General features: G+C 38.5%; 1 protein-coding gene across 2 annotated transcripts in view; it reads left to right on the top strand.

The window, feature by feature from the left end:
* The window catches only part of SLC38A3 (solute carrier family 38 member 3), a 1194467-nt gene extending 1172699 nt beyond the window's left edge, over window positions 1–21768 (top strand). For both annotated transcript variants that reach the window (XM_044078187.1, XM_044078188.1), the window contains 2 exons: window positions 7678–7781; window positions 21033–21768. In XM_044078187.1, coding sequence (XP_043934122.1) covers window positions 7678–7781; window positions 21033–21137 — 209 coding nt within the window. In that variant the 3' untranslated portion in view covers window positions 21138–21768. The remainder of the gene's footprint in view (window positions 1–7677; window positions 7782–21032) is intronic.
* Window positions 21769–25628: the final 3860 nt, after the last annotated feature.

Raw genomic sequence — 25628 nt, forward strand, 5'->3', positions numbered from 1 at the left:
AACGTGATTATCAAAGGAGAGATTACTATCTACGTTGGTCCCCAAATCTCTAATTACTTCTTCCGTACTTAATGGATTACCACCTATGTGGTAATTTGTGGGCACCTTGTTTTTCCCAAAGGGGATGACTATGCACTTTTTAGCATTTAGCTTGAGGCCGTGGCTCTGGCACCAAGCATCTGTCCTTGTGAGACCCTTTTGGAGGATGCTTATGTCAGCTGGAGATTCGATTATGGCCACCAGTTTGCAGTCATCTGCGAACTTTGTCAGCCATAATCCCTCCATGTTAGCCTGAACCTCAGAGAAGTATATACCAAACAAGAGAGGTCCCAGAACTGAGCCCTGTGGGATGCCACTTGTAACTGGTTTGGATTTGGACATGGCACCTGCGATTCTGACCATGTGGGTTCTATCTCTGAGCCAGTTTGCAACCCATCTTGTGATACAGGGATTGATATTTAAGCTGATAAGCTTATTTATGATGCCCGAGTGGGGTATTGTGTTGAAGGCTTTTGCGAGGTCCAGGTAGGCTTTGTGGACTAACTTGCCCTCATCTATGGCTTTGGTAACTGTTTCAAAGAAATCAAGTAGGTTTAAGAGGCAAGATCTGCCCTTAACAAAGCCGAATTGGGTAGGGTCCAGTGTCTGGAGGGTCCCAATGTCTTTGTTTATGAATTCCATGATAATACGCTCCATAGCTTTACAGACCAGACTAGTCAGGCTTATGGGGCGATAGTTTCCGGGGTCCGTTGTGGCACCACCTTTGTGGAGTGGGACCACTGTAGCTGTACGCCATTCTTTGGGTACACATCCTGTAGTAAGGCTAAGTTTGAATAGTGACTTAATGTGAGGGTTCAGTTCTTCTTGGAGCTCGTGTAAGACACAGCTTGGGACACCGTCCGGTCCCATAGATGCTGTGTTTTTTTGCTTTGGAGAGGGCAGCTTTCACCTGTGCATCTGTGATGTCAGGGAGGTTACATTCAGTTGGGATAGGCATTTGCTCCTTTGGGGGGGAAGGGGGGGGAGAAGTTTGCGCTGAATCTGTCTGCCAGGATGTTGGTTATGTCTGTAGATTCGGTATATTTTGTACCGTTATGCAACAATTCAGAGCATATCTGGTAGTTTCCGCCCATGTTCCTGACATAACTAAAGAAGGCCTTGTGATTATCTTTAGTGTCTAGGGCAATTTTTCTTTCGAAGATGGCCTTTGATGATTTTATGAGGGATCGAAGTTTCTTGCTAATACTGATCAGAGATGCCTTCCCTTTTTGGGATTTTGCTCTGTCATGTAGTAGCTTCCTCCTTCTGTTGTATAGCTTATTTATAGCCGGGGTCCACCAGAATGGTCTCCTGTTTTTGGAGGAGTGAGTCTTGGTTTTATTTGGGATAGCACGATCCATGCATTCCTGCAGGTGCTCATAGAATGCATTTGTAAAGGATTCTGCAAATTGGGCTGTATTATCCTCTGGCCCAGGGGCTTTGAAGGATTCCACCTCAGTCTTGAGAAGTGCAAAGTTGGCTTTTGAGAAATTCTTTACAGTGATTTCCTTGGCTGGGGGTGAGGACGGGATATGGATGTCCAGGGAAATTTGTTTATGGTCTGATCTTACCAATGAGGGGTTTACCTTTGGTGTGGAACATAGAGTCCCCATGTTGGTGATGACCAGGTCTAATATGTTGTTCCCTCTTGTGGGAGTGGTGACCAGTTCTTCCATTGTGTTAGAGTTTATAAATTCAAGGAACTGTTGGGCGAGGGTGTTTGGGCTTCAGTAGTTTTCCCAGTCAATGCTTGGGTAGTAGAAGTCACCCAATAACATAGTGTTTGGAGAGACCTTCATATTCTCCAGTATTACAGGAATGCCAAGTGGGGTTCCTGTAATAGGGAGGGTGTTCTGTAGCAGGCTACAAACTGAAAGGCAGTTTTTCCCACTGTTAGTTGCACATGGATGGTTTCCAATGCTTCGTGCAGTGCCACTAACCTGGAGGTGTAGGTATCTTTGATGAATATAGATACTCCCCCTCCTTTTGTGCTTCGGTCCGAGTTTTGGGGCGAAACGCATGGTATGAGTTATCACCTGGTAGTGCTGGGGTGCTCTCAGGAGCCTTGAACCAGGTTTCTGTTACTGCACAGACATCGAGTTTCTCCATACTGAGGAGAGCCTCGAGTACGTGCATCTTGAGATTTAGACTTCTGGCATTGAGTAGCAATACCTTTAGTTTTTTTATCCTTGGGTTGTCTATGGAGGTTGGTTTGTCCTTTGAGCCTTGCCTAAAAAAAGCACTATGGGGGTGGCAAGAGCCTTGGCCAGTATACGAAAGCCTAAGGGTGACAGGTGCAAGCCGTCCCAAGCGAAGCAACGTGGCTTGTCGAGCATGTCATCCCAGGCTGACAGACACTGGATCCCCTTTGAATGACACCAATACTTTAGCCAATTGTTGAAACTGATCATTTTGTCTTTATACTGTGGCATCATTCTTGGTGAGGGCAAGATGCTACTCAAGGTCAGGGTCATACCAGCCTGGGCTACATGGTCAGAGAGCTCCTCTATGTCTCTTTTTATGTAGTCCAGGGAGGTATGTCTCAGGTCATTCACACCAGCATGGACAATGATGGAGTCATACTTGTACTTACTTTGGAGTGACCTGAGTGCTTGCGTTATGTGGTGGATCCTGGCACCCAACAGGCAGCTTACAGTGACCTTCTCCTTGTTCAGTCTGGTGAGCGGGACATCAGTGTGTTGGACAATAGAGTCCCCTATAACAAGTGTATTTGGTGTGTTGTTTGGCCTTAAGGGCTGTGACTGTGAGGCACACTGATTTTGTGAGATATGTGATTCGTGGGTATTGTTGAGGGGTGGCTGTTGCTTGGATATCTGCTTAGGACGTCTTTGCTGTTTAGGCAGATTTTTATTTAGAGCCTCCGAGTATGTTTTTGTGTGTTTATGTGTTTGGTATGCAGATGCAATAGGTCTGTGTGAGACTGGATTTGTGGTGTGGGTGGTTACCTTTTCCTCCTGACTGACTGTGCCAGTCTTGGGTTGAGAGAGCTCTGCCTCCAGTTTGGCTGTGTAACTGCATCTCTCACATGTATTAGAGTTTGTTGGAAGGAGGAGAGGGTTGTCTGTGTACATAAGGCAATTGTAACATTGCCTCAAAATTCCCAGATTCACCAGCTGGATTGGAGAGTAACCTTGAAACTGACCCTTGGACATACCAGATTAGTATAGGGAACTGGTTATTTACTGATCAGATTAGGGAAGGGAACAAATTTTTCACTTGATCAGGAAGGACCAATTGGGAGCCTAATACTTATGAGAAGTCAAGGAGGGTGTAGTGCTTTAGTTAGTTAGTGTTTCCTTATAAGAGCTGAGCAAGTGCAGGGCTTTAGAAAGAGAATAGAGTGATTACTTGGAGAGTTTGAACTGTTCTAAGGGAAAAAGTGAAGAGCAGACTTTGTGGAACCTGGAATAGTTTAAACCTGTTTAGGCGGCACTGCCCGACGCTGCTCAGTTCTTCATTCCCATCATTTGGAAAAAGGCATTTATCCTCCCTCTCCACAAAGGTGTAAATAATAATGATTTATCTAACTTCCATCCAACTGCCATCCTCTCTCCCATATCCAAAATTCTGGAAAAATGTATCCATAGCCAATTACTTAACTACCTACTGCACCACGACCTCTTCTCTCCAATCCAACATGAGTTTAGGCCTAGTCATACCACTGCCACTGCTCTTATATCGTTCTTGGACACAGTCAACCATGTTCGAGACTTAGGATACCTTGTTTCCTTACTATTTCTTGATCTTTCCAAGGATTCGATACTGTCTTCTACACACTTCTATTGACCAAACTCTCCAATTTAGGCACATCTCCCACTACTCTTGGTTGTTTTTTTAACTACCTTACAGATAGACAACAAGCAACCAGATGGCACCAATCCATCTCTCCTTTCCTCAACATCAATATTGGAGTCCCACAAGGGTCCATACTAGGTCTACTGCTCTTCAGCATTTTCATTACTGATTTCCATAGCAGCATACCCCATGCTAATGTCATCCAATATGCAGATGACTCCAACATCATTTGCATTGCCAAGTCTACTTCAGAACTACTTACATTCAGCAAAAATACATTCACCTCCTCTAAAACTTGGATGTATAATAACCATTTAGCCCTAAATGCTAATAAAACCAAACTCATGTTAGTCACCCCCAAAAGACAATACCCCTAACCAAAAATGAATTTACCATCAACTCATTCAACAACCCTTGCCTCAAAGTAGTCCCATATACCAAACTTCTAGCGGTCATCAGAGATGAGCACCTAACTTTCGACCAGCATATCAACACAAACATCAAACAAAAAACATCAGAAACTAGGCATCCTATACAGCCAGAAACACTTCCTTCCCTATGCAGCAAGACTATCCCTTGCCTCTTCCTTTCTACTTCCATCCTTGCTCTATGTTTCACCTCTCCTTACTAATATACAACCATCTCTTAAATCCAAACTGTGCTCATGCTACAATAAAATCACAAAATTTGTAACAAGCGCCAAACACTCCTCCCACCACTGCGCATCACTCCAGCATCTAAACTGGCTAGAACTTCCACAACATCTAACATACCTGCAGCTAACCACAGCTTATAAGATAATCTTTAAGCCTTCTAGTTGTTCTGCCCTCCCTCTCTGTTCACCATCTATCACCCAAATAGAACTCTGTGAACAGTCAATCAGATGCTTCTTAATGTAGCAAAACCTAACCTTTCTGCCAGTCAAATGCATTACCCGTATGTTATAGCAAAACTATGGAATGCTCTCTGAACTTCAATTAAGTCTACTAGCAACACTTTGCTAAAACAACACCTGTTCTCCCACTGGCTATGTACATGTACCAGCACTGACTATAAAAATAAACTATATTCCTAGTCTTCCTACTTTTCCTCCCCATCTCACTTATGGCTCAGACTCCTCATATATAAATTAAGTGATTCCAACTTACTAAATCCAGCATGTGCTACCCAGCCACACATAATCTACTATATCAGTTACCTGCCATATCTTCTATTCAGTCTTGATGCCTATATAGCAATAGCTCTAAGGTTATACCTTACTCTCAGAATCTGCTGCTTTCCATCTTTCTATCTCTACTGCTAAACTGCAATACTTTATTGGTCACACATTTGCTATTATCCCATGTCATCAATTGTATTCTTGTTTGGCTTGCATACTTAAAATGCAGCATCTGTAGAACTAATATTATCTATTTTATTGTATCCCCTATTCTGTAATGTAGTGTTCTGTACCATCACTGCTTGATTTCTTTATTTTGATTCTGTAGCTGTATCACATGGTTTATTTTTGGAGCTTTTCTCCCCAGGCCTCTACAGAAAATGGGCTTGCCCTGGCCCAGTAGATCTCCTGGTAAACAAATGCAAATACATAAATAAATAAATTACATACTCCATCTTAATGTAAACCGGTGCTGTGTCAGGAGAGAATGTGACAATTCATCAATGATGCATTCAATGTGTACCATATAACTGAATGTAAATCATAAAACACTGTTGTAATTGGAAGTGCTAAGTATACTAAGTCTGAGACCAATCATTATTTAGGGATAAGAAGCACTGTTTTGACCTCAAGGTTGCGTGACCTCAGAGTTAGTATATTTTCTTAGTGCTATGGGTACATTACCTCATATAAGGCATTCATGAGATATTTTTCTCCTGATAAATAATGCACCACTATTCAACTGAAAGAATGTGAGATAAATAACAAAATCAATCTGATGGTCACACCACAAGAGAAGATTTATTACTGAAATAAGGACTTTTTTCCTTCAAAATGACAGGACTTCTTTATAGCTAACAGAAAAAATACAAAGCACTATTATAGGTTCATAGGTAGGTATTAGGCTTTTGGCCCTAGAGCCTATATAAGCCAAGCCAAAAAGGTACCCTGGCTTTTGCCATCCAAGAAAATTATTTTCCAGTGCCCCTGTCGAGCAGAGCCACAGAAGTGATCCCCGGGGTGAATTTCCGGTTTCTCATTCAATCATCAAGATTTTTCTTGAAAAGTGCTAATGAGGAGCTTTGTTTGATATAGATAGGTAGTTTGTTCCAGAGTATGGGAAGTCTCTGGGACAGGACTCCATTCCCTCCAGCATGTTCTGTTTATTGTGGTGACAAGGTTTATGTCCCACAAACATGTAGCTTGGAGGGACTGGGATTTCTTTAAGTGGAGCACGTCCAACAGCTCTGAGTTTGACATAGCTTTGTATGTTAGGCAGAGATCGCCTCTGAGTAGGTGATATGCAACGGAGTAAAGCTGGAGTTTTTTGAGACGGTCTGCGTAGGGCATCTGTTTGAGGCCAGTAATCCTCTTTGTGAGATATTTCTGTGGCCTTTCCAGTTGTTGTAGATGTTTGTGAGGTACATACCAAAAGGGGCGTTATACTCTATACTGGGTCTAATGAGTGACGAGTAGAGGGGAACAATGACCTCTTTTTTCTGGATGAGAAGCCTTTTGTGATGCAATTCATTCATCTACGATCATTTATCATTGATAAATAAAGAATGAGGACTAAAATAAACAGATAAACACATAACCATTAAAACAGTATATAAACATCAGTAATATATATATATATATATATATATATATATATATATATATATATATATATATATATATATATATATATATGTATTAATAAGCCTAACTTATTCACAAATATAAAATATATTTATAGACATTTAATTATAATTTGGGAGACCTTAATTTTAAAACTATATATAGTATTATTACATTTTGTGAAACTAATTCTATTTTTAAATAATAATATATAGATTTTTGTAAAATGTTATTGAAGATACTTGGTTTCTGTTCTTTAAATAAATAGATTTTGTCATTTGCCTTTCTCTGATGGACAAAAGCTTTTTCTGATATTTTGTTTAGGTTTGCCAGACATATATTGTTATTGTTTTTGTTGACAAGGAGCTGTTGTGCAACTATGGTGGAAAAACTTAATTTGGATCAGCAACTATACCTAAAAGAACAATAAATAAATAACATATATAAATGAATATGGAAAGTTGCAAATGTACTCTAAAGCCCTCGAGATCACTTTTGATGGATGAACAGTTACTGAAATGATATATAAAATGAAGGTCAGAGAACATTGAATGCCTTTACTATGCATGTTTGTTGCTATTGATTGACTGTTGTAGAACTTGCATAAAATCACATAGATATTTTGCTTGCCAGGAATACATAGCAGCTGCACCAAAATAACTTGAGTTTTATGTCACAAACCAGTTCATGTGGGACATGAATGCAAATTCCATCGTGTAGCAGCAGTATGAATTATACACCTCCTGGAATGTCTTACCCTAGGCTGTGTGAATCGGTTCCAGTCTCTCAGGAGCCCATAACAGATTATAAAGTATGTTTATACATTATCCTGAGACTTGAATGCTCAGCAGTTAAATGGATAGAACATCAGAGGACAAGTTGCAAAGTCAGTCTCCTATTAAACTGATTAGTAACCAAATAAAGAGCAAAAAGAAGTCCTCAGTGCACTTAGCATACCTCACAAAATCCATTCGGACTTCTACTGAGTTTTGCACAGAGATCATCACTTTGTGATTAATGCTCACCTCTTTGTTTTTTAGGAGCTACATCTGCACCTTGTCTGATTTTCATCTTTCCTGCTATCTTTTATATCCGCATCATGCCTGAGGAGAAAGAGCCTATGAGATCAACCCCCAAAATTCTGGTATGTATTTCTCGACTGTCTCAGTCAGATGAGTCCTGCTCTAATCTCAAAACTTTATAAATGTTATTAACTGGCTTGTTCTTCATACTCTTCGAAAGAGATGAAAAATGAGAGACATACATTAGTTCATTTAACCGTTATTTGTTGTGCAGATTAATGGATTCATCTATCACAGATTTTTTTCAACCACAGGCTAGACAAAAGGAAGTAAAACAACTGGAAATTACAATAAAAATTATGCAGCTGTTAGACAATGCTGTATATGCTGACCACTGCTCACATTACTTCCAAAGCCTCCATATTTGAAATTAGATTATTAAAAGACTGTATTTCAAACTCTTGAAAAATTAATTTCAAATATCGAAACCACAACATCTGTCAAAAGCAAAAAAGAAAATCCACAAAACACAAAAGCAATAGTTACTTGCAGAATGCAAACTTCCTTTAAACTTTCCACAAACCCCTTAATTATTTCAACTTTGAGATAGCACATCCAAAGAGAAAAATGTCATATCTCATCCACAAGGTTCTGTGCCCTCAGAATTAGAATGCACAGAAATGAATCACCACTCATATCTAGTCTTCAGTCTGAAAGTCATTATATTGATCAGTGACTTTTGAATGGGAACCATATCCATAGCCTATGCTAATAAAGCAAGTTGCAATGTATCAGCTTTTAAACACTACATAGAATGGCCTCCATATGACATTTGCATTATAGCTGTATTGATAATCCCTTAGCCTTCAGCAGAAAGACTGTAGCTTCTGAATTCAATAGCTAAATGCACTTCTTGGTTTAATTTCTAGCATAGGAAGCAAGGCTGGAAAAAGTGATATAATTGCTATCGAAATTGTAGAGTTTATTTTTCCTTATAGACTTCCAAATGTTAGCTCAATGAGAATAGGTTGCCCATTCTCTCAGTGTCGCAGTTGCTATCTAATGTTTATGAAATGTCATTTTTTTATTAAATCCATGTATTTTTTACTAATTTGAAATCGAATAAACAGCTCCATAAAAATCCAAATTTTCCTTGTTATGACTGTGCACATTGGTCAGATTTGATGCTATAAAAGACTCCAGTGAGGCAATAGGGGCCAACTTTTATTAAATTAAATATTTTTAAGTCATTGCACATAATATGTGGCCACAGCAAGAAGGCAGATGCTGATTTGACTTCTGAATACAGACTACTTGAAATGAAAGACTAGAAAATCCTTCAAGTCAACTGAATGTGAACAAAGTAGGCCAACAACTCAATGGTTTATTAAAAGCCATTCAAGCAAAGACCAGTAACATTCATGATGGGACTAGAGAAAAAAGCCATTGCAAAATTAGGTGGTACCTATTAGCAAAAACATGTGAATTTGAAAGGATTATTGTTTTAAAATGATGGAATTTGTTTATGTTAACATTGAAGACTAGGTATACATCAAATTCCTAAAACTTTTTAATTGAATCTCTATTACTAAAGATGGGTAACCTTTGCAAAACATGCACACGTAATATGCAAACATAATACGTATATATATTACCATCCTCTTCAATGTCCTTCCTCAAACTGGACTTAAAAATTCTCTTGAAGCACTTCACTAGGCCATTACTCTGACACTGATATACTATAGTTCTGAGATGTTTTGGTATAAATAGTGAATAATTTTAAACATCCTTTATTCAGTATCTTCAATGATTTTCTCATCCTGGAGAACAGTCAAACTTCCTCACTATATCTTTGGCGATGGCCCTTCAAAGCAGGATTGCTTCAAGATATTTAAGGCTTAATCTAGGGTTTTCAGTGTAAACTGATATCTATTACTGATTTTAATAGTGGACCAAAAATTTCCATGGCAGTATGCTAAAATGACACATCTTTTATAGGCTTGGGAATAAATGGATTTTTAAAGCCCAAGTTTGTGCATGTTTTCAGACATTCAAATCATCCTGCCCCCAAAATTTTAGTTTTACTTAATATGCCCTACCAAGATAATCTGGATAAAATCCTGGTCTTAGTTTTGTCCATACATAGGAGTCACCAGAGGATGTCACTACAAGTTTCATGACTAAATTCCTGAAGGGTCTGGGTACCAGCAATTGACCTACTTCTTCCTCTTTTTCCGTAGTCAGTCCATACAGTAGAACATTTGGTAGTTCAAAATAGGGACAGGAAGTAGGGGTATTTGTAGTGTACTTCTCCTACTACCCTTATTATCATCCCCTGACTCTACTTCATGTTCATCTTCCCACTGTGCCTTTTTAAAATTTTAATAGCTAGGCTGAAGGCCAGCTATGAATTGATCCATTTCTCTAGAAGCTTCTTGTGAGATAGAGGGTTCTACCTCTAGAGCAAGGACAGAGTTTTCAGTGCGCAACTCATCAGAATACTAAGTGTGGCCACATTTAGAATTCTCAAAAGATCTGTTTTCTGTATTCTGGTACTCAGTACCCCACCCCCTTTCCTTAGGCTTGTTCTGTCTTGAATCTGCCACCCACACTGTTTCTTCCCTATTGTTTCATTTCTCCTGAAGTTTCTCTTTATCACAAGTCCTGATTGAAACCCTCACAGCGTTTGAAGGGCACTTAGCAGGAATAACTTTTCCTTATCTCTCTGAATGTTTCAACTTACTCCTCAGCAACCTCCATTCTCAGTGCCACTTTACCCTGTACTTGTAGCAGCTCTTTAGTTTCTAGTGGGTTTGTAGTGTCTTCCTGTCCTTGTATACTCACCAATATCATAGCTCCCTTAGGGCTTTCCAGTACTATTCATCATCTGTTACTAAACCCAAACTTATTAATGCTCACAGCTGTGGGCCGATCGTTCTCATCTGATTCAGCAGACGTCAACGGCATAGTTATAAGAAGTTTCCAATTTAAGTTTTGGACATGGATTATTAAAAGCATTACCCTGTTCCCACTATTTCATCAGCTCTTTAAATGAGGAAAATCCATCCAAGGTTTCATATCGTGAATTAAGTATATCACCATTAGTTTAGATTGTAGTGCCTTCTCAAACTCAGTATGGGCATCCACCTGGCAATGGAGTATCTCTCTCTCACTCTCTCTTTTTTGCATCAGTAAATGTACACTACTTTCACAGACTTTTATGACTATGTCTTTTGACTGCAAATATATCACCTTTTATAATGTTGACCATACTACCAGAGTCCAGCAACTTCTACAGTAATTAATTTGGTAGCTGCACCATAACAGAATGCATTTTCAACTATTCTATTTTCTGCATAATTCAGAAATTTATCATCATGATAACATTCATGTCAGAAATAACAGCAACATTAAACGTGGCCCCTTTTCCCACATTTAAAGCAAAGTATAAGTGTAGTTGCCACTTTTCCATCACTCTCAGTGAATCCCTTTTAAATACATTTTTATTACATAAGATGCTTATAAGAGTTACAACTTTCTGAATTCTTTGGGTCTAACTAACACACCCACATTTTGATTTCAGTTAGCAATGCCTGCTTAAATCTCAGATACCGGTATCTCAGTCATGGCTTCTTACTAATGTGACCTTCCGGGTCTTGCCATAAAGATACTAAATGTTTTAATTGATAACTATATGAAATGTCTGGACCTTCTTCAGCAAGTCCCAAAATATATAGACTGAATGAACAAAACATGGGCTTACATATACCAAGTCCAAGGTGGAGATTTTTCAAAATATTTCCCCCTTTTTTTGAAGCATAAAAGTTTGGGGGTGTGGGAGTGCTGGGGGAGGGGCTTGTCTGACTGCAAAAAATAAGTTTAAAAGAGAAGAGTGATATTTGATAGTTACTCTTCCTCTGCATATTTTTCGTTTTTTTTTTTAGTGTGTCAGCACTCAGCATATCAGTAAGGAGCCTGTTTAATCCATACGACTGAGAGTTTGCCATTCTATTTTTAGAAACAATTCCATTAATGGAATTTCAAAGCTGGGTCTCTGTTGGGATCCTGACTCATGAAAACAAATATATTATAGTCCTCGTATTCTACTCTTTTTATGTCAAAGAAAGCATGGAGGGGACTGCTGTTAATTGTCTCAAGAGTATTCATTCGACTATGTCTCATTTCTCCTTCTTAGTCATCTGGTTGAATGCTACAAGAGAAGCCTCTGTGGCCTCCTCCTCCCAGATTAGCAGCTTTGGTGAAGGCATGGCTAAGGATGTTAAGCTGGATTTGGCAACTGCTACCATTCTGTTACTAGAGGATAGAATTGTCTGTAGAAGTTCTACAGTAGCCATTTTGTCAGCAGTGCAGTGTCAATAGGGTTTCTCTCACAAGTCCTTAGACAATAGGTATGCTCCCTCAAAGCAACAGACAAGGTAGGTATACCTTTGGACATGCAGCACAAGCATCACAATGATCAGGATTAGGTACTTGGCAGTATAAGTGTCTGTCTAGATTTTTGCAGAATGTGCAGATTTTTGCCTCTTATTTTTGTTCTATTTCTCATAAAATTAATGGTTTTCTGGCAAATCACTTAGGATTGAAGTAACTAAATAATTACATAAATTTGAGTTTCAGACTTTGTACCCTTAAGGAAATGCATGCTAACACAAATCCTGTTTTTCTATCAACTTTCTAAGTTTATAGGAGCAATATTTAAAATTTGTTCCTATTTTGGGGGCTTTTTCCCCTCCATTATTTTAGGCTTTGTCCAGATTTCTTGTGCTAAGAGGTTGGGATGTATGGTGTCTGAACAGCAAGTGAAAACAGTTTTATGGATTGTGTTGTACCCAAGTTTCATATGTAACACTAAGAATAGAGTTATATCAGCGAACGGGCCAATGTTTAAAAAAAGTCTTTTTATTCTGGAATCTTGTTTATTTCACAGGCTAAAACATCAGGAAACGTTAAAGCTGCATTTTTATGTATACTGTACCTACCAGTGTGGAAGAATAAGAAGCAGACAAACAATATTTGGTTATTATTTTGTAGCAATTAATGTAAAAAGACTGACGTGTCCAAAATAAGCATCATATGTGGTTTGAAGAGAAATGAATAAGACCTTTAACAGCTCAGGTTCTGAATAAAAAATAAAGTCACCCAAAGGTCTCTGGATCTATTCCGTTTCCAGGCAATGAGGCACTGGATCTTCTACTGAAATGTAACCCTTCATAGAAAGTGCTTTCTCCAGAACCACTGGTCTGGGCCTCCATTTCTCTCTCCGTGCTTCCAGACTCTTCTGAATCTCCTTGACTTGCTCATTAAGGTTATAGCAATCCAGTTTTATCCACATCCTTTACAGACTCCTTACATAATTGCCACTGTTTCTTTTGGGCTGCCATTAAAAGGGTGGGCCAGATTCAGTATTATCTACACTAAGTGTACACTAAGTGTACATGAAGGGTACATGATATATATTCAAGAAATTCTGTCGATTCTACCACAATATCTCACAAGAAACCATTATTTTGGGAGACATCAACATTAATTGGCAAAACCTAACTTCCATCTCATCAGTCAACAATATAAATCTACATAGCTTTACACAGCTTATTACAGCTCCTACCCACGGTCTATCCACACCTTCAGAATCTACCTTATATTTGATACTAGTATCCCACCCTCACAATTACTCAAACTCAGACATCATACTTAACATTCTATATGACCACCTACCAGGATATACCCATAGAAATCACACCAAATAACCAAAGCACACTCCTGCAAAACATCTAGGAGTCTCACTCAGTTTGACTAGACAACTTTCATAAACATATTGAAGGCACAAAACTGGGTCCTACTAACAACTCTTCCCCTAGATGATGCCGTAAATTTCTTTAACAAACTCTTTCTGGAAACCCTTAATAGCCTAGCCCCTATTTGAACCAAACAAACTAAACTTAACCATGCCCCTTGGTTAACAAAACAGACCAAACATCTCCTTTATAGGAGCATGGAATGAATGGCAAAAAAATAAATCATAACAAAATGAGATTAACTACAAGCAACTTAGGAATAAAGCCAAGAAACTAGTCGTACAAGTCAAAAAACACCTACTTTTCCTCAAAGCTAACCACCTTAAATAACAACCCCAAAAAGTTCTGGAATCTGTCTCCTCTCTGCTTAATCCTGGCACATTACAAAACCCTTCTCCCACACCTGATAAGAACCCACAACAACTTGCCCATAACTTCAACACTCATTTTATCACTACCATTCAAAAACTAATCAAAGATTTACCAACTAACATAAACTTAAACTCTCAGGACATAAATAGTTATATAAATGACAACACCACATTCCTTCATCAAACACTTCTAACAGTAATCATACAACCTCTTCCTTTGCAATTCAACCAGTACCCACCTCTCTTATACTCAAACTCCTAACCAAACTAAACTAAAACCCTGCTCTCTTTCCACTGATAATCTACCTCCTGAGTATTTACAACTTGCAGCAAAAGCAATCACATATCCAGTTAACACTCTTATAAATTACTCCATTTCAGAATATGTCCCCCAATAATGGAAAAAAATCTAACTCCATTACATAAAGGTGAAAATTCCCATGACCTCTCTAACTATCGGCCTATCTTTATACTCTCTTCATTATTAAAAATCTTAGAAAAATGTATGCAGATTCAACAACTTAAATACATCTCTGAAAATTACCTTCTTGTCCCCATGCACCATGGTTTCTGTCCTGTTCACAGCACTATCACAGCCCTTCTCTCTTTCACTGATACTGTAAACAAAGCCATTGATGCTGGTCTCCCTACTTCAGTAATCTTACTGGATCTATCAAAGGCTTTCAATGCAGTGTCACATATCAAACTGCTAAACCACCTACCAAAACTAGGTTGCTCCCCCAGTTCTCTTACTTGGTTCTTCTCTTACCTAAACAATAGAGTACAATCAGGCAAATGGCAAAATGAACAAAGTATCAGGTGAATAATATAGGAGTCCTACAAAGATCCATTCTAGGGCTCCTACTCTTTAATACATTCATCAACGATCTTCACAAAGCTTCCTAACAAAGTAGACTCATCCAATATGCTGATGATTCTACCATCATATCAACCTCCAATCATTTCTCAGACCATCTTACAGCCAAACAAAATGCATTCACAACCATAGAAACCTAGCTAAACAATGCACAACTATTGTTAAACCTCGCTAAAAAACAAACTCTTTTCTCAACAAAATCACCAGCTATCAATTTCAAAATCTTTTCACTAGATAATACAGAAATCAAAATTGTGAAGACATCAAAATTATTGGGCATTACAATCAATGATAAACTCACCTTTGAGCCACATATTCTCAACACAATAAAGAAAACTCACTTTAAACTAGGCACACTTTAACATCATAAACTCTACCTAAACAACCACACCAAAACAAAACTGGCCGGTACCTTACTTATCCCTTCTCTTCTATATGGAAGTGCCATTTTTACTAACTTTCACTCATCTCTTAGCAACAAACTCCAATCTTGCTATTAGAAAATAACTAAATTTGCCTCAGGCAAGACTAACCGCACACACCATTGCCATGCAATCTCAGAACTGAACTGGCTCAGATTTTCCCACTACCTCAGTTATAACCAATTGACTGAAGCCCACAAACTAGTTTTTAAACCCAACAGCTGCCCAGCACTCCACTCCATCCTACATTCTTATATTCCAGCCCAAACTCTTAGATCCTCCAGTAAACAGCTTTTAAATGTTACCAAACCCAATAAAAGAGATGGAAAAAGTGTATACTCCCATAGCATTGCTAAACATAACTCAAATTGGCTGTTTAAAAACCTTTAAATCAGCTTTAAAAAGCCATTACCTCACTAACCCGTTTGCCCCTGCAATACAAACAATAAGCCACCTTAAATATGTTTCTTAATTTAATGTATGTGTAATATCATAAAGCATATTCGATATTGGTTGGCAACTAATCTCTGTGTCATATATTGTTGTGCAGATTTTTTGCTTTAGTGTAAACTTTGAACTATACTGTAATATTTATTTATATTTAAAAGTACTGCAATATGCTACTTTGGTGTTTTTTTCTTTCTTTTTGAAGTAAAAAGAATAACTGTTTGTGGATTACTGGTTATCCTGGCTTTCTGTGGCTTCCAGTTTTTACTTCATATTTTATTTTTGACTGGAATTGGTGTGTTTCGTGTCTGGTATTGAGTTTTTTTTTTTTTTTTTTGTTAAATTTGGTTCTTTGTACAAATTGTTTGTGGAACTTTTCTCCCCAGGGCTCCACTGAAAATGGATTTTGGACCCAATGAACTTTCCCAGTCAACAAATGTCAATAAATAAATTAATTAATATCCCTACCACATTTTTGTGCTTTCTAGTCACTTAGAAAGATTATGATACGTCTGCATTTAGACTACACTTTGTGGCAACCTTTATGAATCCCCCTCAGTATTTAAGGCTGCAAAAAAAAAATCAGTAGGAAAAGTAAAATTAGGAGGAAGAAGATGCGAGCTATGCTTGTGTTATCTGTTCACTCAAAACAGTGTATGCTTATTATACATTTAGTGTAGTTGTTAATGAGTTCCAGGGGGTATCTGTTATCAGGAGAGAGCAAAGGTGATGTTTAAACGTACTAGGGAAATCATGCAAAGATACTGTGGAAATTCCTCTACAGTTTTTGATAAGTACTATGGGATCTTCTACATCTACCTGAGCTGCCACCAACTCATGCAAATGGGGCTTCAGTTTAATGTCTTCTCCGAACACTCAGCAATGCAGCACTTCCTTTATGCTGTTGGCAGCATATTAAGGGAAAACTAGTCAAATCACTCGGTCTGGGAAAAGAACCCGCAACCTTTTGATCTTCCAACACCAAAGGTTTGATGTGATATCTGTCCAGTCACTGACAGGACTATTCTAAATTAAACTGTGTGAAGTGGAAAATATCTAATAGCTTCATAGGACTGATTCACAGCATAAATACAAATAATGCTTTCATGTTTTCTTTAAGTTAAAAGTGGCAAAGTGGAAAATGCTGTTTAAAAGGCAAATTATCAGATGGATGACATGATGAGACTCAGCATTCACTAATGTTCTTACCTCAGTGCACTGCTTTATTATCTGCAGTAAATGCAGATATTCTGAAAATTCATTTAAACTCTTTCCAATGCTGAATCTCATTCACTAGAAACCTGTTAATTCAATACATGCAAACTGCAAGTATGAAGTTTTTAATTTTTGTAATCTAAGCTGTAATTTAACCTATGTCTTCTTTTTATGTGGACTTTATGTAATTACACCAAAAGTGCTTAAATTGGCACAACTCAATAATAAATATATGAATGGGATGGAATACAGTGTCCAATAGGAAAGCGAAGAAGACAAAATTACTTTGCTCAAATGTTTCCAAGGAAAGAGACACTGGGGTCCTCTACACTCTTGGCTGAAAAGGAGCTAGAAGAATTAGGAAAGGATGAAGCATTGTAACACCATTCATAAATAGAAATGTATCCTTTTTGAAATACAGATGTTATGTTCTAATGTATTTTAGCATGATTTTCATCTGAGTACTAGATTCAACCTTTTCTTTCCACTCTGTTAAAATCAAAGCCACACATTTTCTGTAAGTTATGCTATGTTTAATAAATTGTGGTTCTTCTGCATTGATTCTTGGCTGGAGCACCTTCTGTGTGGAGTCTGCATGTCCTCCCCACGGTTGAGTGACATTTAAAGTAATGCAGGAAGGTGTGTGTGTGAATGGCTGTGCCTTCTTTGAAGGTCAGGCTTTGGGCCGGCAACTTGGCACCATAAAAAATAAATCCACTACCAATCATTAGTGGACCAGAGTTCAGCTGTGGTGACCCATAACCAGGAAAAGCCGAAAGACATTACTTACTGCATTGACCTGGCAACACCCATCTTTCCAAGTACCCATTTATTAACAGATGGTGAAAACTGAGTAGCTGGTCTGTGTTACTCTTTCATTATGGAAGGAGAGCTGTACCTAAATCTTAGTTTCACTTCTTCACTGTAAAATGTGTTCTGAAAGCAGTGTAGGAAATACATATCTGTTTCATTATATGTGCAATGCTGTAAATGTCTGCCACTACCTTTTCCCTACCCATTACCATCTACAACAGACCCCATGGTCTCTGACAGGTGACAGCTGCCATTTACCTACTCATTTTATCACTTTTCACTTAGTTTCCAGAACTGTGGCAGCTAAATAAATCCATATCACTGACATTGCAGATCTTTGCTTTGATTCTGTAGCTGCAAGTTGACATGTCTTGTTACATTATTTGTTTTGAAACTGAGGACACATCATTCCCTTTAAAGTAGAAATATTCAAAAGCTCTCATTGTCTGTACAACAGAGTATTTTATAATGAAAAAAGACCAAGCAAAAACTTCTCTGATAGGCTAATTGGAAGGCTAAAATATTGTCATTTCCAAATGTTGGCTTCCACTTGAGAAGAAATCTGTACTGCGGAAGAAATGGCTAAAAGTAAGTAGTTAAATGAGAAAGTATGAGGCAGTTGGGAAGTAGAACTTGGGATAACAGCTGTTAAGTGTATTAATAATATTTTAATGCAAAATGCTTTGGGGTTCCATAGAATATGTTCAGTTTTGCATATTTCCACAAATGTGTGGTATTAATCGTGCTACTTACCTAGGCACTTAAACTCCATGGTTTGATTAATGACACATTTTAACTACTATTGTTGAATTTCAGTGCAAGTCTGCCCATGTATTTCAGAAATAACACTCACAGAAATTGCCTGTCGCAGTTAGGTCAAGTTCTGCAATGGTGGCAATGTGTGACACAGCAACCCTGTGGCAGCAGTGAGACAGACCTCATTATTAGCTTAGTATGTCTCTGATTTGCACCCTAGCTAACACTAGTGCTGCCAGACCTAATGGTGGAGGTATTCTCTCTAGAAGCCTTTGCATCATGTTAACAAAGGCACTTCCCCTTACACACACACACACACACACACACACACACACACACACACACACACACACACACAGATTCTCAAATCCCTATATATAACACCCCCCCTCTCCCACAGTGTGACCATCAAGGCAAAAACAGAGAAAGACGCACACACACACACACACACACACACACACACACACACACACACACACACACACACACAGAAGAGCATATGCTTAATAACATTATCTGCTCCCCAGGCTGCCATTTTCTCATGCAGTTCTACTAGAAATGACACCCTCTGCACTGAGGCCTCTGCTAGTGGAGAAACCACATTAGTAGGGTTGTCTAAGAATCAGAAAGGTTTATCATGAAGGAGAGAACAGCTTCCCCTTTGCAGTATTTTTTTCTGAACCTCAGCCTACATTTTACACTGACAAATGCTTATTAAGTTTTGATTTGTACAGGAAGCAAAAAAATGCCCAATTAACTGACATTCTTGTCTGACATAACATCTGACATGATTGTTTTGGATAAAATGCACTACATAACACTGATAATCTCTGATAAATTAATATCATTTAACTACTTTATTTCATTTCTATTAACTACCAGTAAGACTTGCAGTAGAGAAAGTCTTGTATCATATTTGCAGTTATCCTAAATTGGAACAATGAAATGCAACACAGAATCTTTAACAATCCATATTGCTATGGCTTAGCAGATACTTAACCGATAGATATCAGTCTGTTAAATGCATCTTTACTGTTTCTCCTTTCCTTCTTGTCAATACTGGCATGCCACAGGGCTCCATTTTGGCCCTCTGCTCTTCAATATATTCACTAAAAACGTACAAAAATCTCATAAAACTTCCCTCATACAGTATGTTGAAGATTCTACCCTATTGTGCACTTCAGATAACCTTATACATCTTAGAGAATTACTCAATAAGTCCTTTAACTCTGTTGAAAGATGGCTACAGTATAATCACCTGCTACTAAATCCCCACAAAACTAAATTTTATCCCAAAATCTCATTTCCATGAAAAAAAATCAACTTTAAAATTTATTTCTTAAATACAACCACAATTAAAGTTACCTTACTTGTAAAACTATTTGGCATGACAATCAATAATAATCTTAAATTTGATATACATATCCAGAACAGTATCAAGAATACATATCAAAAGCTAGGTAATCTTCACACAATACAGAAATCCCTCGTAGACTTCCAAGGTAACTCTAGGTACCTCTTACCCTCTCTCCTATATGGTGCCCCTATCATGACCACCTACAAGCCTCACCTAGTTCTAAACTTGAACAATGCTACTACAAAGTTGCCAGATTTGCTTGCAAAAAAACTTACTAGACCAACCACTGTTTAGCAAACACTTAACTAGCGCAAACTTCCTCACCACCTGTCTTATACCCAAATCATCTTAAGCCACAAAATCATCTAAACCACATTTGCCTGCCCAGCAATTAGCCCAATGCTCCAGTTCCATCTACCAAACCGCCCCTTCAGTGAAATGATAAATAACTGATTACCATCTATGAACCAAAAAGGGTTGCTGACGTCAGTCTCTGCTCTAGTAATGTAGCTAGAACTTGAAATAAAATAACTGTATCAATCAGGCCTCTCACTTTCATTTTTTCAAATCTTTACTAAAAACTTCCTGTCTGCCCCCTGGTTTTGTACCTGCTCCTCGGTTGGGACATAGCTTCAACTAACACCCCTTACTACCTTTTTATACCTCCCTTTAAAGCACTAAATCACTAAATCTTCTTATCTTTTTCTACTACATCACTTTATTGTAGTATTTAAACTACCGTGCCTACTTGTAATTTAGCACAACCAAATTACATTCCATAGCTACTTTTCTATTAACACTGAAATTGCTTACCCCCTCTAACACCTTACCCTAATGTATTTCTTAAATTACCCCTACCAGTCTTATGCACCATCCTTCTATCTGTAAATTTTCAGTACAAAGCTGTATATTCATGTTTGTGAATATCAATACAAATCGTATAATAGTGACTACCATGCTAAGTATGCACTGTAAATGCATTATAAAACCTGTTATTGTAAATATTGATTGGATTAAATTTGTTATCTTGTAGCTTTTGTCTGTGAGCCTTCAAAAAAGGGCACTTGTGCCCAGTCAGACTTTACTGGTAATCAAATATCAGTAAATAAATAAATAAATCTTCAGAAAACTGTTAAATATTTCTAATGGTGTTATCCATCAACAACAATTGCACTGAACTCATGTTTTTAAGGCATTAATCGTTTTACAGTATACTGTCAGAGCAATATATGTATAAAAGTCATGTCTCAGTGAAATTCTAATACTTCTTTTTACTAGATTTGTGTTCTACTTTTTTAGGCTGCCTGCTTTGCTGCTATTGGTTTCATATTCATGGTGATGAGTTTGAGCTTCATCATCATAGACTGGACATCTGGAAGTGGAAGTGTAAAAAGTGGACACTAGAATGAATAATAACCAAACATCATCAGTATTTCACAGCTGCAGTTGATGGAATTTCTGAATCTGGCTTCAACTCCTGCTTTTATTTTACACACTGGTTTCTTCAATGCAAGCGTGCACACATTCTCTGCTAACAGTACTGTATAGTAACATAGTTCCTCTACATTTGAGCCAGATACTACCGTAGAATGAAAAGTGCATGCTGCTGGTGAATTAATTTAATGTGTTGTATGTAAGTGTTAGCCAAACAATAATTTATTGCACAAATATGACGGGGTTAAAAGCTCAGGTTTATCTAGAAGTATCATATGTTAAAGTGAATCATTTCTAGAGTAAACATTCAAGTCCTGTTGCTGTTCAGGCATCTGTTTTAGTCTTTTAAGAACACTTAAACTGAAAGCATGCCTCACGATAAATTATTTACAAGAAATATATTAAAGCAAATAGGTACTTCTTCTGCACACATTTTAGTAAAATAATTAGTGTGTGTGTGTGTGTGTGTGTGTGTGTGTGTGTGTGTGTGTGTGTGTGTGTGTGTGTGTGTGTGTGTGTGTGTTTGTGTGTGTGTGTGTGTGTGCGTGTATGCGTGCGCAAGCATGAATATATTCTCTTTCTCTTGCTCTCTGTATCTATCTACATATCTATCTATATGTATAAATAGATCGATATATACACATTTATATGAACATGGGCACACACTGAGACATATATATATATATATATATATATATATATGTGTGTGTGTGTGTGTGTGTGTGTGTGTGTGTGTGTGTGTGTGTGTGCGTGTGTGTGTATTTTTGCACACAAATGCATATAGATAGATATAGGTGTGTGTATGTGTGTGTGTGTGTGTGTGTGTGTGTGTGTGTGTGTGTGTGTGTGTGTGTGGGTGCGCACGTGCATGTTTTATATAGTATCTTTGTCCTTTTGTCTAGTGTAGTGGTATTATTAGGAAAAGTGTTTTTTTTAGAGGTGAGGTGCAGGGTTGGGGATAGGCGTAAGAGTAGGGACAGTGATAGGGTTAGAGATAACATACATGAGTAAGGTAGTGGGGTCGAGCAAGGCATTTATAAACTTTTTTTTTTCTCTAAACACTTCATCAGATAGACATCTTTCCGAGTAAGTTACCTGCATTATAACCTCCAGCATTGCTTGTTCTTGTTCTCTGATCTTCCTCAGCGGTACACTGTGCACCTTCAAATATGAGCCTCTAATCCTCTGTTGCCATTTTGTTGTGCGTTTATTCATTGTCTTTTCTTGGGAATGAAATATTTTAGTTGATTACCATTACCTTCTTTAATGGCCTGTCTTTATTCTAAGCATTCTACAGTGACCTGCTTATCCTGGGTAGCTCTACACATTACAACCCAATGCTTCATTGAAATACAAAAACTGTCTACCATGATAAGCTAAAAGTCAAGGTGATCAGTGAAACAACAGTGCTAACACTGGGTATACCCCATGGTAGATGTGTCAGATAGGAAACATTTTTTTTTGGTAAATATTAGACATTGAGCAATATTAATACTGCACACTAGTCAATAGTGATGAACCCACTCTACTGTCCAACTCTTCACAGTCAGTGTAAAAAACAAAATGTCTCAAACAAGAATCTTTTCATCAGAAAAAGAGTTTGACAGGTTTAAAAGATGCAAGTCATGCTCTCTCTCTCTCTCTCTCTCTCTCACACACACACACACACACACACACACACACACACACACACACACACACACACACACACACACACACACACACACACACACACGCACACACACACACACACACACACACACACACACACACACACACACACACACACGCATACACACATGCACACAAAACAGCAATGTGAAGTGCCTAAAAACCTTTAAGGCTGTTCATTCATAAGAGGTAAAGTTTGCCACTTTCAAAGCTGTAAAGCACATTGTGCTCCTATATTTTCTTCCCATTTAAGTTGCAATATCTCAGGATAGAATACAGTTCATAGATTCTTAGGTGTTTACTTGACTAATGATCACAAGGGCCTTTTTAATCCTAGCCATGCAATTCAAATCTCTGACAAGTTCTGATACCCTTGAAAAGTGTAAGCAGAGGTATAGGAGGTGAAACATTTACAAGCAGGGGCCTGGGAGATGAACCATTTACAGGCTACCTGTGTCCATTAGAGACATAGGTGCCAAAAAAGGATGAATTTCCTATTCACCATCCAGATGCCCAAGTTATACTTGAATTGATTAGGAAGGAACTCTTCTTCACATGAATGGGGAGCCTGTTCCAATCAGTAGTCTCTGGGATAAATACCTGCCTCTCCAGTAGATCATATTTGTATCACAGTCAAGGTTTAAGGCTTTAAAGTGGGTAATTCTGGTGTTGTTTGTTTTGCAGATATGCAGGAGGTCCATCAGAGTGGGTTCTGACAATATCTTGTATGCCAGGCATAGAACTCCCTCAAGAACCTGTAGAAGACAGAATAAAGTGATAGGGCCTTGAGGCAGTCACAATGTGACATGTTACTTATGCCCCATATTCTTTTAGTGAGGAACCTCTATGGATGTTCCAATTGTAGGATATGCCTGGTTAAGTACATGCCATTCAATGACAAGCCTGACGACTGCCAAATACAGTGGAACAATGACTTCCTTGGACCAAGATGTCATACCTTTGTCTGTAAGTTGCACAGCATAGAATGATTTCCTCACTGCTTTAGACGTGATGTTCAAAGGCTAGATTACTATGTGTATCCCCGAGTCCCTGACTACTGGGTCAACTTTTAGGGGTGTGTTCTCAATATGATTGTTACCAGGAGTGATTGACTTCTCAAAGGATACTATTATGCATTTCTTGGCATTTAGTTTTAGTCCATGACTCTGTCACCAGCTGTGTGTCTGTGCCAGCCCTTCCTGGACAACATTCTTGTCAGCAGGTGATTCAATGACAGCTCTTAATTTGCAGTCATCTGCAAATTTAGTCAGCCACAAGCCATTGACATTGGCCTTGACTTGAGAGAAGTAAATGCCAAAATGAAGCGGTCTCAGGACAGATCACTGAGGGACTCTGCTTATGACTGGCCTCTTTGTAGAGGTGGACTTCCAAGTTCTAACATCCTGGATCCTGTCTGCCTTATGTCATACTTACCATTATTGTAGATGTTCAAGTTGGTCAGTATTGCAGTGTTGATCCTTGGGGTCATTCTGCCATGCAGAAGCCCATGACTGGCATGATTTCCAGTCTTTTCATCATCTGCAGCTAATGGATGTACAAAGGCCAGCATTCAGACATAAGGGTATAAGAGAGAGGTCTTTCTGAATTGTGAGCAGCAGTCTGATGCCCGGGAACAGCATGACTGTTCCAGAAGTCGAAAACCTTTTGGACAGGAATAGGGGAAGATACCAACTATGTTTAATTAGTGGATGATTGTGGATAAGAACTACCCATCTGAAATGCTCCCCCTCCCCCCACTATGGGGGACAGACCAGGAAGAGACAGCAGACTAAGGGGTAGGAGAGTGGGAATTTGTATCTCAACAGTGATCTACTCGAACATCTACAATTATGATGTGTGACACAACCGCACTATGTTCTTCATAATCAGTATTGCAATACTGATCTTTAGGAGGACTGGCAAAGCTACTGGTTGAGGGGAAAGACTGTTTTTGGCTCTTGGGAGAGTAGGTTTTGTAGAATAGGAGTTGCAAACTCTGCCCCAGCCCTGGAGGCATTGGCTGAATAGCAGCGTTTAATAAATGTGTGGATGGATGTCTGTTTGGCAGCATCTAGGATAGCTTGTGTAGGAACTCCTTTAAGAAAGGCAGTGCTGGGTGCCCTTTATCTGTTGGAGTGGGCCCCTGACATGGACTGGTACTGGCTTACCATCATGGACGTAACAGAAGGTGATGTAGATTGCTATCCACTCTGAGATAGTCTGTTTGGAGATTAGTCTGTCTTCTTTTCCTTTTGAAAAAGCCACCAATAGTTGATCTCCTCTTTCAGGGCATTTTGCCCTGTTCAGGTAATAAATGATGTGTCATTGTACATCCAGGGAATTCAAGATTTACTCAGCTTTATTCTGTGAGTTGGGGAAGAACACTGGCAAATGAATAACATGATTCAAGGAGAGTTTGGACATTACTTTGGTCATAAAGGAAGGATTACTTCTAAGGGTTACCCTGTCCCTGTGGAACACAATGAATTGTTCCTTGCACATCAAGGCTTGTAGTGATGAGACCCACCTGGCTGAAGTGATGGTTATGAATAAGGTAGTTTTCCAGGTAAGCATCTTTACAGGAGCAGAAGCTGCTGAATCCAAAGGTGCTAATGTAAGTATTTCTAAAGTATGCAAATCACAGCTGAAGACAGGGTTTCTCCTAGAGGGCATCAGATGTATGACTCCTTTTAGGAAAAGTTCCATGTGGGGTGAGACTAGATAGGCAGGAGTAGGAAAGGCAGGCAGACATAGCTGAAGCATGTACCTTCATTTTGGAATAAGAAATTC

Source organism: Protopterus annectens, chromosome 7.part0 (genome assembly GCF_019279795.1).
Source record: "Protopterus annectens isolate FY-2018-M chromosome 7.part0, PAN1.0, whole genome shotgun sequence".
In the NCBI taxonomy this organism is placed as follows: Eukaryota; Metazoa; Chordata; order Ceratodontiformes; family Protopteridae; genus Protopterus; species Protopterus annectens.